The sequence below is a fragment of the Perognathus longimembris genome, chromosome 2 (genome assembly GCF_023159225.1).
Source record: "Perognathus longimembris pacificus isolate PPM17 chromosome 2, ASM2315922v1, whole genome shotgun sequence".
In the NCBI taxonomy this organism is placed as follows: Eukaryota; Metazoa; Chordata; class Mammalia; order Rodentia; family Heteromyidae; genus Perognathus; species Perognathus longimembris.
In genome coordinates this window covers 1,048,265-1,061,419 of record NC_063162.1, presented here as the reverse complement: position 1 = coordinate 1,061,419, position 13,155 = coordinate 1,048,265, and the positions used below count along the sequence as shown (strand labels likewise).

General features: G+C 55.0%; 1 protein-coding gene across 1 annotated transcript in view; it reads right to left on the bottom strand.

The window, feature by feature from the left end:
* Positions 1 to 11,815, bottom strand: part of Stk32c (serine/threonine kinase 32C) — a 64,474-nt gene extending 52,659 nt beyond the window's left edge. Inside the window, exon 1 of the mRNA XM_048334776.1 lies at positions 11,502 to 11,815. Within this exon, the coding sequence (XP_048190733.1) occupies positions 11,502 to 11,772 (271 nt within the window). The 5' untranslated portion in view covers positions 11,773 to 11,815. The remainder of the gene's footprint in view (positions 1 to 11,501) is intronic.
* Between the last annotated feature and the right edge of the window lie 1,340 nt (positions 11,816 to 13,155).

The window sequence follows — 13,155 nt, the reverse complement described above, 5'->3', positions numbered from 1 at the left end:
GCAGGTGACTGTTACCGGCCAGGCACCGTTTTCCAGAATGTCCTATCTGCTAGGGGCTCCAGGACAGGCCCCAGGCCCCGATGATTTGCCGGGGCTCACACGCTGTCTCCCCAGGCACCGCCTTAGCCTGCAGAGCCTCGGGGGCTCTCACAGCTGCCCGGCATTACGGGGCAGCCAGCCCACCCCTGCCCTCCCAGTCCTGGGCCTCAGCTGCTGTGGCTGGCAGCAGCCAGAGCCCTAGAAGGCCCACCAAGGCAGTGCCCAGCTCATCCACGTGCGTTCCCAACCGTCGGGTGCATGTCTCCAGCCTGCACATGAGCAGGGCACACCCAGGCCTGGGGGCCTGCTCTGCTCCCCATTTGTCTCCCTCTCTGTTCCATCTTTTCCTTCTTTCCCTCCTCTCGGGCATGTGCTAACTTTACCAATTGTCTTTTCTGCCTCCAGAGCTTTGTAAAGTATGGTTCCAGGAATGTGAGACGAGCTTGGTTTTTAGAAGGAAAAGAACAAATGGGGCAAAACAACCAACCAAGAGCCCGGGACAGCCCTGGGTAGATCCCACAGTAGCAACTCAGGAAAAAACTGAACCTAGGATTTCTAAGACTTTCCCAGAGAAGTGTTCCCATCCAGTGGGGACCGAGTCATGGCAAGCCCCTTGCTCTTCAAACTCAGGAAGGTGTAGAAAGACTTGATTCGGGAGCAGCTCTTCAAGTCTCAGTGCAATGAAGATCCTGCCTGTCTGTGGGCATTTGGGGGCCTGGTGCTGTGATCTGGGCATGCTAGCTGGTAGGAGGCTGACATGGCTGAACTGGAGTCCCGCATAGCCCCAAGTCAATGCCACCAAGAGGAAATTGTGACACACGGGGTCAACAGACAGAAGGCAGCAAGCAGCCCATTCTGAAGATCACCAGCGATCTAAGTGTGGTGGGATGACTGCCACCCTTCTAGACTGTTCCTGATGGCCCCATCCCTTCTAGAATCAACAGCCAACATTAGAGACCGAGGCCAGGGGCCTGACTTTGGGAGGCTCCCCGGCCTCCTGCCTAAGCCATGCTGGCTGGGCCCTCACCTACCTGAAAGAAGAAGCCACCTCAGAGATCTGGACATTGCCTGGGCCAGAAGGACCAGTCCCTGCTGGGCCCTATGCAAATTCCCAGGCCACGAAATCATAAGACATGCTAAAAAATGGTTGCTAAGTTGCCAAGTTTGGGGGAGAGTTTATTACCAGAAAAAGATAAGTGGAGCCAGGTGCCGGTGGCTCATGACTATGATCCTAGCTACTCAGGAGGCTGAGATCTGAGGATTGCAGTTCTAAGCCAGCTGGGGCAGAAAAGTCCCCGTGAGACTCTTATTCCAATGAACCACTCAGAAACCAGAAATGGCGCTATGGCTGGCTCAAAGTAGTAGAGTGCTAGCTTTGAACAAAAGAGCTCAGGGACAGTGCCCAGGCCCTGAGTTCAAGCCCCACTACCAACAGGGGGGAAAAGATCACTGGAATGGAATGACGGTCCCTTGAACACAAACAGCACCTGGTTGGAGAAGTACCGTACGTGGACCCTGATGCTGTGGGCTGCTGGGAGCACCAGCCCCGAGCTCAGGTGTAGAAACGACAGAAGAAAGGCCTCGGTGCTCTTGGGCACCGGGAGAGGCAGAGGGGCCAGAGGAGGCACCCAAGACCCCTGCACTGACCCTCACAGCCTTACACACAAGGCCACACCAAGACCCCAAGCCACCCCACCGGCAGCGAACCCACAGAGGAGCCACGACCCCGAAGGCGTTCACCTTCCACTGCCGCCCAAGCGAAGCCTTCCGCATTCGAAGCACGAAGAGCTGACGGGAATGCTGAACGCTCAGAAACCTTTCGAAGTCAGTTTTTAAAATCGTTGTGAAAATGGAATGTGCTTGGTTCCTATTTTTAATAAATTGGGGGGCGACACTGACACCTACACCATCTCGTGGCTTCATAACTTAAATAACATCAAGCCGGGGTTTCACACGCTCTATCCGGGCCTCACACCAGCTCCCACCCGGCCTCCACGGACGGGAGGAAGCATGCTAGAGAACAGCCGTGGGCTTCCCGGGTCATGCTCGGGGAACAAACCTGGGGGAGCAATCTGCCTCCCAGCTAGATATAGCCAGCCGCGGTGCGCGTCGGAGCCTGTCCCCATCGCAGTCAGGCTGATCTTTGCAGCTGTCTTGGTTTTTAAAACAACAGATTTCAAGTCTATGGGAAAATTATTTTTTGGTGCAGCAGCATTCTGGGGTGTGTGTGTGTGTGTGTGTGTGTGTGTGTGTGTGTGTGTGTGTGTGTGCGTGTGTGTGTTGAGAGCAACAGTAGTACTGATAACAGCTTCTCCCATATATTGATCATACTGATCATAAAGTCAGGGTGTCTTCTAGGGGAGAGACATTCTCCAGACTCTTATCAGGAAGGAGAAACTGCGGGAGAACCCTGGGCAAGCTACAGCAGACTCCCCCCTGGGAGATGGACGAGAGGACCAGTCAGTGTGCAGCCACTGCCAACACGGGGCTCGGTGAGAGAAGTCTTTTGTCATATATTGGCACAGAGAGTAGAGGGAGGAGGGAAGGAGGGGAGGAGGGAAGAAGGAAACAGGGGAGGAAGGGAGCCACAGAAACACACCATGGCCCCAGGTAGAAGCCCTGGGCCTTTGTTAAGGCCAAATGTAGCCTTGAGTTTCCCCACAGGTAGGAAACGGGACGGGACGGGCCCCAAGCCCTTAGCTTCTGAACTAGCAGGCTCCAAGGGGCCTGGAGCCTTCCCTGGGACCCAGATCCTCCTTCCAGCGCCCTGCCTGGCACGGTGGAGAGACCCAACCAGCACCCCCAGGTGTGAGCCTGCTGCTCTGCGCCACAAAGACCCAGAAACCAAGAGGCTGGCGGCCCTCAGCAGCCATGGCTGGGATGGGGCTTTGGAGGAATGCCAAGGCCCACTTAGACGTGAAATTTGGCTGTGAGGCAGGGGACCCAGGCCCATGAAGAGTGCCATCACATTTTGGGTACTCATGGAAAAGGATCTGCCTGATAAAAAGGCTGAGATGACCAACTGAAGTAGAAACCATGTTAAAAAAAAAAAAAAAAAGAGGTTCTAGGGCTGGGAATATGGCCTAGTGGTACAGTGCTTGCCTCGCATGCATGAAGCCCTGGGTTTGATTCCTCTGAGCCACATAAACAGAAAAAGCCAGAAGTGGCGCTGTGGCTCAAGCGGTAGAGTACAAGCCTTGAGCAAAGGAAGCCAGGGACAGTGCTCAGGCCCTGAGTCCAAGCTCCAGGACTACTGACTACAATTCTGTGAGGCCTGTCTCATGCCTGGCAACAAGTGCCAGGCTGGCAACAGTGCCATGTGTCAGGTTACATCAGACAGTTTTCATCTTCTGTCCAGCCAGTGTCCAGTGGAGTCGGGACAGGCAGCAAGCCCACTGTGCCGACTCAGCAACCTAGGTCCAGGAATCCCTGACCCAGGGGCTTACTTCCTGCCAGCGCTCATGGAGCTCCTGTGTACACCGGCTGTGCACACTGCCATGTACTCCCTCAGCTCCCTGTGTACACCTGCTGTGCACACTGCCATGTACTCCCTCAGCTCCCTGTGTACACCTGCTGTGCACACTGCCATGTACTCCCTCAGCTCCCTGTGTACACCTGCTGTGTACACCTGCCATGTCCATCAGGTCCCTGTGTACACCTGCTGTGCACACTGCCATGTACTCCCTCAGCTCCCTGTGTACACCTGCTGTGCACACTGCCATGTACTCCCTCAGCTCCCTGTGTACACCTGCTGTGCACACTGCCATGTACTCCCTCAGCTCCCTGTGTACACCTGCTGTGCACACTGCCATGTACTCCCTCAGCTCCCTGTGTACACCTGCTGTGTACACCTGCCATGTCCATCAGGTCCCTGTATACACCTGCTGTGCACACTGCCATGTACTCCCTCAGCTCCCTGTGTACACCTGCTGTGCACACTGCCATGTACTCCCTCAGCTCCCTGTGTACACCTGCTGTGCACACTGCCATGTACTCCCTCAGCTCCATGTACACTTGCTGTGTACTCCTTCCCTGTACTCCCTCAGCTCCGTGTATACCTGCTGTGTACTCCCTAAGCTCCGTGTATACCTGCTGTGCACACCTGCCATGTACTCCCTCAGCTCCCTGTGTACACTTGCTGTGTACTCCTTCCATGTACTCCCTGAGTTCCCTGTGTATACCTGCTATGTACTCTCAGATGCTACCTGTGTAAACCTGCTGTGTACTCCTTGAGCTCACTGTGTACACCTGCCATGTACTCCCTGAGCTTGTGTACACCTGCCGTGTACTCCTAAGCCTGCTGTGTATACCTGCTGTACACTTACTGATGCTTCCTGGGCTCTTGCTATGTGTCTGTGGACTCACAGCACTGGCACTGCCAAGGTGCAGGTGGAGATTCACTGTAAGGCCCCAGGCCCACAGAGCCCGGGCCCAGTGACAGGTTGGGAAACTGAGCCAGGTGGAGCCAACTGTTTAGATCTCATGCTTTCCCACTGCTTGGTCTCCTCGCCTTGGTGTCTCTGCAGGCTTCATCAGCTGAGAGGCCTGGACAAGAGTCACCACAGTGCATTCTTTTACTTCTCAACTGAAGGTTGGATGGTTAAAATTTAAAACACAAACAGGCTTATTTTTAGCACTGTAAAATGCACGAGCAGATGGATAGGCACGCAGAGATGGCACTTGTCACATAAAAACGTACAATGGTGGGTCTAAGCCCCTTCCAGAGGCACCTGTCAGCCGGGAAGCCAGCAGTGCTCCAGGGAGGGCTGGACGTGTAGTGCTGGGCCTAGAACAGGGAGATCCAGGAGCAAGCATGCAGGCAGGTTGGGCGTGAGGCCGGGGCTAGGCCTGCTTCCCACCTGAACCCGAACTCCTGCCCCCCGGGGCAGCACAGCCAGTGCCCACCAGCCGCAAGGGTCCTCTTGCTCTGTAGCTACTAAGGCTCCCCCGCTCCCCACCAGGGAGTAGGAAATCAGCACAGGCCTGGGTCAACCAGAGGGTCCCGTCTCCCTGCTCCCACCCTTGCTCAGGTCAGGAGGTGACAGATTCTGAGTACACCGGGGCCAACCCAACACTTGGGCAGGTCCCTGCGCCAGCCTCTGCCGCGAGACCTCTAGGGGTGACTCCCAGGACAGAGATGCACGACCATCACGAAGAGTGGGACCACTGGATACAGGTAACATGCCTTTCCCCAGAACCCCAAGAGAAGTGCACACAGCCCTCAAGCACTGCAAGGGACTTAGAGCAGTGGGTGTATTCAAGATGGACAGTTTTGTTTTGACTGGTTTGGGTTTGAGACAATGTCTCAAGTATGCTCCTGAACTTTTGATTCTCTGTCTCAGCTTCCTTAGTTCTGGGATTACAGGTGTGCACCACCACACCCTGCAAGATGAGTGATTTAACAAACAGTTTCCCTTCATGTCATGTTACCAGCGTGAAACAAGATCAGCTTTAAATGTACCATTCACACTCAACAACAAAAAGTAAAAAACACTAAGGAACAGCTTAACAAATGACTATGAGGAAAACGTCTGCAGAGGTAAGGTCAAGGGAGAGGGGATCGATGAACGGAGAGAGGAAGGGGGTAAATACAGTCACAGTCAACAGACATGTGAAAAAACACAACGATGTGACCCGAGGATCCCAGCAGGATGAAGGGAAAGACGGGCGACAATGACGGGAGGGCGACACGGATCAAGATGCTTTGTGCTCATGATCTCATGTGAAGTGAGACCCCCACCACTACCTAACACTAATAAAAGACAAACAGAAACCTAAAAGCAAGCACATACAATAAGGAATACACTGAACCTTGGACCTATCTTAAACATGTTCAAGTTAAATGAGTGCAGAACTTACAAGATGAAACTTTGTGAGATTCCCAATAGACTGAAAATTTCAATATAAAAAGTAAAACCACACAACCACTGAAGACAATTTTTAAAAAGTAAAATCACAGCACTAGAAAAAAAGTACATGGCAATTTATGAAATGAATGATCATTAACTGTGCCTGACACTTGATGGGAAGCAGATATTGATCATTCTGACCATGCGAAAATTAAACAAATCTTAGGCTAACCACGGTGGTTCACACCTGTAATCCCAGCCACCCAGGAAACAAAAGAAGGAGAGTCAGCGCTGGCAAAAATTTGAGACCCTATGTGACAATAACTAAAGCAAAAAGGGCTAGAGGTAGGACTCAAATGGCAGAGGACCCCAGTACTGCTAAAAATAAAAATTTAGACACATCCAAAGAGGGGGAAATTTAGCAACATGAAGAGATGAGCGGCAGATGTGGGTGGGAGGCTGCTAAAGGTTAAGCCTTAATACTTAAGGAAGAGTTCAGAGAAAAGACAGCAGCCATCCCAGCAGGAAACACGGGCAAAGATGATAAGCTCGCACATGCAAAAAGAAAGAATAAGACACACAAAAAGTTAAGTACCCCAAACACAAACATAGAAAAAGAGTATTCGTCTCTCTGGTAATCAAAGAAAGTCAAGTGTTAATGTCATCTTGTTATTTCTTAGATTGGTGAAAGAAAAGAAAAGAAAAAGATGGAGGGAAAGAAGACAGGAGAGGGGGGAGGGGGAGGCTGCTGACAACCCAAGTTGGTGAGAATCTGGGGAGAAATGTGGTGCGATCTTGAAGCAAGTGGAAACCGGTCTTCCCTTCCCTGGCCAGCTCCATCTGAAGCGGGTCTCCCTGCACTTGCTTTACTCATTGCGCCTTGTCCACCGCCAGGCTCCTTGCTGCCCGGTGGGCCTCATCACCCCTGACAGCAGAGGCTGTCCCAGGGGAAGTGGGTGTTGTGCAGCAGCTCCGGAGGGCTCACCGGCCCCCACCCTGTCGCAGTGTGCCAGCCCCACGGCCCCTGTCCATGGACACCCCTTTGGCTTAGCGATGGCATTCCTAGAAATCCCAAGGTAACAATGCCAAGTGCACAGGGTGAATAACAAAGGCCTCCGTGGACAAAGAGTCCACAGTATATTAAAAATGGAAACGCCTCAGTGTCTTTCAGTAGGAAATTAAGTCAACAGGGGAGTTCAATCCACTCAGAGGATCTGTACAGAGCAGGGATTCTCCACTCTGGACGTTCAACTGAAGCACAGGAGGATGCACTGGGTACCAGGGGCTCAGGCCTGTAATCCCAGCTACCCAGAGGGAGGAGCTATGAGGATCGCCGTCTTAAGCCAGCCAGGGCAGAAAAGCCCATGAGACTCTACCTCAAATTAACCAGTAAAAATGCTGGAGGTGTGGCTCAAGTGATAGAGCGCCAGCTATGAGCACCAGATCCTGAGTTCAAACTCTGGTACCAGCACACACACACACACAAAAAAGAAAAAAAGAAAAGGAAGGAAGGAACAAAGGAAGGAAGGAATAAACGAAGGAATGAAGCAAAGACGGAAGAAAGGAAGGGAGGGAGGGAATGGGGGAGGAAAGGAAGGAAAAGAAAGTGAGAGAAAAGAAAAAAGAATTAGAAGCTTCATCTATAACCCATCCCAACTCCTCCCCCAAAGCTCAAGGGCAATTTCATAAGGAAGGGGCCCGGGCATTTTTAAATAGTACCCACTGAATCTAATACCGAGCCCAAGTGAACTGCCGATATAAATTTAGCCAACAATCGATGCTTTAGACTTGTATGACATTGATGACAGATTGCTAAATAAAAAAGCAGGTTACAACAAAATGGTATCTAGAACACAGTCCCAATTCCGTGAAAAAGGAAGGTGCGTTTCCACGGCTGTGAATGTGAGTGCATTGCGAGATTCCCTAGAAGGCTGGGGAGATGAACACCAGGCAGATGTTGGCTGACAAGACCTCACAGTACAGGTATCTTGGCATACAGTATAAAATGCTTTCAAATTTATACACTGCGGTGCTTTTATACTTGGACAACAAAGGGTTCTTACACTTACTTAAAAAGCAGTCATGATAAATGGGCAAAGGAGCTAAGGAGAGACTTTTCAGAAGAAGAGGTAAGAATGGCAAAGAAACACACGAGGATATGCCATCAACCCTGGCCATAACGGATATGCAAGTCAAAACAACTGAGATTCCACCTCACCCCAGTTAGACTGGCCCACATTGTGAATTCAAACAACAAATGTTGGTGGAGATGTGAGGAAAAAGGAACCCTACTCCACTGTTGGCGGGAACGAAAACTAACACAACGACTCTAGACGGCAGTCTGGAGGTTCCTCAAAAACTAAACACAGATCTTCCCCATGACCCAGCCATACCACCCTTGGACCTCTACCCTGAACACCATGCGCCAGGACGCTATAAGGACACCTACATCCACACGCATTGCCGCACTAGTCACAATAGCCCAGACATGAAAGCAGACCAGATGCCCCACCACAGATGAAAGGATCCAAAACATGTGGAACCCATACACGGTGGAATTTTACACAGCCATCAGAAAGAATAAAGTAATGTCATTCTCCGGGAAATGAATGGAACTCGACAAATCATGTCAAGTGAGGTAAGCCAAGCTCAGAGAGACAGCGCATGTTCTCTCTGATATGCAGAAATTAGATCTAAAATACATTGGGATATGATAAATTATACAGGATTCTAGAGACTCACACACAGAGGATAGTCTTAGGAGAGAAACCAAAGGTGCAATGCCTACATGCCTCTTTATATAAAATAAAACACATAGTGAAACAAACTCCAAGATATGGAAACCAGGGATCTTCTTTTTGCTGCTTTTTTATCTTTTACTTTTTATATTCTTATTTTTGATGATTCTTTTCTTTGCCGTAAGTATAGTATATTCACATGTATACCTTCAGGAGGGGAGGAGGAGGGTACAAAATTTGGGGAGAAAAGGGTGAATATTTCAGCAGTGGAGCTCACTGGACATAGGTGAAAGTGAACTATACAACTGGAGGGTGGAGAGGGACTGGGAGGGAGGGACGGGGAGAGAGTGAGGGAAGAGAAGACACTGCAGGAAAGGAAATGTACTCATTATCTGACTCACGTAAACGCAATTAATCCCTGTGTACACCAGCTCTATAACAACAACAAAGTAAATTAATTTAGAATAAAAGCAGTGATGAGCACTGGAAGCCCCCATTCCACCCTGGTGCCCCTATTTGCCCTAGGGCGGCAGCCCTGCAGACTTCTCAGCGCTCTTACAAGGTGCCTCCCATTAAGACACCTTGTGGAGTCTGAGATGACAAGCGATGGCCCTGAGATGGGCCAGGGCCCCGCCCAGGGCCACGACTGTCCATGGGAAAGGCCAAGAACCACAGCCACGACACGAAGGCAGCAAGAAGTGAGGGGTCCTCCAACTGCAGGTAGCTGTGGCTAGGCATGGTCCACAGGAAGTTCACCCCCTTGAAACGAATTCCTCAAGGAAAAGGGTAGAGAATACGAGGGTCAAGAGGGAAATGGAACCCTTGATGTGAGGAAGAAGCGCAGAGAATTCCACATGTGCGCAACATCTGCCAAGGAAGCCCCGCGGCTCTGGATTCCACAAGGATCGACACCACAGGGGACATTTAAGGTCTTTCATAGCATAACCATACTTTTCAGTTGAAATTTACCTGGTACTTTGTTAAATTGCCCTCCTCTTTCTTTTCCCCTTTTTTCTCTGCATACCACACTTGATATATTAATTAGGTGTTTTAATCTAAAAAATTCATCAGAGGTCTCCCATTACCATGGCAACTGTGCAGTTCCCGTACATGCAAGTCACCAACATGGCATGGCCGCCTCTGTGGGCCTCACAGCAGTGGGGAAGTAATGAGGAGACACTTCACCCCAAGCCCGAGGGACCTCGGGGCCTCGGTCCCCGCTGGCACGCCGTCCTTCCTCCCTTCGCCTCTGCGCCCTTCCCATCGAAACCAGTGCCGGGCCTCACATTCACGGAAGGCTGCACACACTCCCATGCTGTGCCTTTCAAACAGTGTGTGCCCGGCCAGTGAAACAGAAAAAAGAGGAACGAAGTGGCCACCCACCCAGAGATCATTCTCTGCTGCTGGCCTCGTAAAGTCCTAGCGACAGGAGTGACGAACAGAGCCCGTCACGCATCACAAAAAAATACCTGTGTGCCAACATCAATTCATCACCTCACACGAGCCCAGAACGGTTGGTTCCTGTCCATCCCTGCGACAGTGAGGAGGAGGAAGGAGGCACGTGTGACTCTCAAATCCAGCTGCGAGCACCATAAACACACAGTGCTTTTTCGCTTTCCTAGCCATCCTTGAGTTCCTAGACATAGCACACTGAACAAGTGGAACAACTGTGCCTCAACCATAGACGGCAGCCCCTTCACGACAGCTCCCTGGCTCCACACTGACGCCACCAAGCAATCAGATGTGGTTCCCCAACATTTCCTCCTCCCATCACAGGCAGATCTGCCTGCTGATCAACTCCTGATGGTTTCACTCTGGGCTTCTTTTGCTTTGAATATTGATGTTAACAACAAAGTCCCCACACATCCACCCCAGGGAGCCATGCTGTCCCTGAGTCCAGCACACAGTGATGGGCCACCCCAGAACCTACTGGGTCTGACGCAGCCAGACCCCTCTCTTGTAACCATGCTCCTGGGAGCCCCAGAAGCCCCTGGCTGGCCCAGCCCCATGGCTATCTGTGAGGAAGGCCTAAGACTGGACTGAGGTCCTGTTAAGTGACATTTCCTATAATGTTTAAATTATTTATTGAAATAAATAGCTGGGGTTGTGGAACTGAGCTCTGCTCTAAATTATAAAGATCCATCATCTCTCTGTAAGCTGCCTACAAATGAAAATGCATATTTCAACTATTTTAGGAAAATGTCAAAAAAAATCAAGTGTGTCATCATTGTACCATTTTAAATTATCTCCATGACATTTGTAGAAAAGAGCTATATGTTTGCATGTGAATTCATGATCGGACCTGGAAGGCATGGGCCACACAACCACTCTCCCGCCGGGGTGAGGTCAGAGGTCCCTGGTACGCAGCATGGTCCCAGGAGCTGTGCCGGCTGGGTCAGCTGCCTGTCACCTGTCACTCCCGGCTTGTCCCCAGGGTGGGTGGCTTCACGGAATAAACTAGTTCCCTCGGAGGGCAAGTCTTTGCACAAAGGCCAGGCCTGGTTTCACAGCACAACCGTATGGGTCTGGGCACGCTGTGGCCCTGAGTGCTGGGGGGGGGGAGGGCAGGGCCCCCCACCACCTGTGGGGCGGGTACCCCCTTCACAAACTCTGCACGTGCGGCCGGGGCAGCGCCTCCTGAGATCCCCAGTGCCGGCCGGCCGGGCCTGCGCGCGGCCCGGGGCAGAACACGGAAACAGGGCGACGGCGGGCAGAGTCCTGACCCAGTGCAAGCCGGCGGCCCTCGACCCTCGCCGCCCCCCGGCCGGGCCCGCCGCGCCGGCTCCCCCGGGCGCGGCCCCGGGGGCGGTGACCCCCCGCGGGCCGCGGTGCCGGGGCGCGGGGTCCGCAGGCCCCGCGGGGCGGCCGCACTCACCGTCCTCGCGGTCGTCAAACACGGGCCTCCGCGCCGCGGCCGCCGAGATGGACGACATGGACATCCTCTTCTTCCACTTGCTCCACGGGAACAGGGGGCGCGGCTGCGCGCGGACATCGCCCGCGTCCCGGGCCCGGGGCTGGCTGGCGGCGGGCGGCGGCGGGGCCGGGGCCGGGGCCGCGTCGGGGCCGGCGGGGCGCGCGCGGCCGGGGGGCGGCGACCCGGGCGGCGCCGCGGCGCTGCTGCCCCTGCGCTCCGCGCCGCTCCTCATCGCCGAGCCGGGGTGCGCGCCGCGGCCGCAGCCCCGAGCATGGCCCGCGGTGGGGCCTGGAGGGAGGCGGGCGGGGGCCGGGGCGGGGGCCGGGGCGGGGGCCGGGGCGGGGGCCGGGGCCGGGGCCGGAGCGCGGGCAGCCCGCAGCGCCCGCCGAGCGCCGCGCGGTGCCTGGGCTCGCGGGGACCGCCGCCCGGGTGGGGCGGAGCCGAGCGCGCCGAGCGGAGCGGAGGGAGGGGAGGAGGGGCGTGGCGGGGACCGGCGGGCGGCGCGTCGGGCCCGCCCCCCCCCCCCCCCGGCACCGCGGAGGCCGCGGGGAAAGAGCACGGCCGCGTCCCCGGAGGCCCCGAGAGGCCGGGCTCCGGGGACGCGGCCGCCCGCCCCGCTCGCGGCGCCCTTCTCCGAGACCCGACCGGGCTGAGGGGGCCTCCGGGGGCCCGGGCGCGGCGTCCCGGGCGGCGTCCCGGGCCTTCCCGTCTCCTCGGCCCGCGGGCTGCGGCCCCTCGGCCCGGGAGCCCTCAAACTTCGCGACTCCGCGCTCGGCCGGGGACGGGGACCGGGAGCGGCGGCGGCGGCGCGCGGCCGGCGGGGCGCCCTCCCGGCCTGCGGCTGCAGGGGGCGCCCGAGCGCGCGGCCCGAGGCGGGCGGGGCGGGGCCTGGCGCCGAGCCCCGCCCCGCGCGGGCCCACGCCGGCCTCCGCCCGGGGGCGTGGCGGCGCTGAGCACGCGCACCTGCGTGGCGAGGCCCGGCCGCCCGGGTTCCGGAGCCTTCGGGGTGCCCACCGGCTTGGGCCCCGGCGGCCTGGCCGGTCTGCGGGCCGCCGGCCTGGGAGGCCCCGGCGTGGCCGGGCCTCTTCACCCGGTCCTGGGTGGACCCAGCTTCCCGGGCTGAGGCCTGGACTGAGGAATGGTCATGCGTGGCCTTCCCTGGTCCGGGTTTTGGAAGCCTGCTTGGGCCAAGGTAGCTGTTCTCCCACAGTACAGGAAAAAGTGGCCGAGCAGCCCAATACGGCGAGCCATTATAAAGCTTCTAGAAGAAAGCATGGGGGCTGTGCCGAGGGTTACTGCGCGTGACCCCTAACGAACGCCCTCATCATTAAAAAGAAACCAGACGTCGATCCCAATTTAAAACTCTGGAGCTTCAAAGAAGAGCATCAAGAAAACTGAACACAGTACAGACTTGTACCCAGATGTGCACATGTACACACGGCCAGTACACACTTGTGGGTGACACCACCATCCAGCACGCAAGGGAGAATGAAACCAGTGCAGTGCCTGCAGACACCATGGAAATGGCTGCCAGGAGCACAGACAGTTCCAAACTGGGCGAGCAATAGCAAGAGCCCACACTTCACTGACAGAGGTATGTAATGGCACAATCACT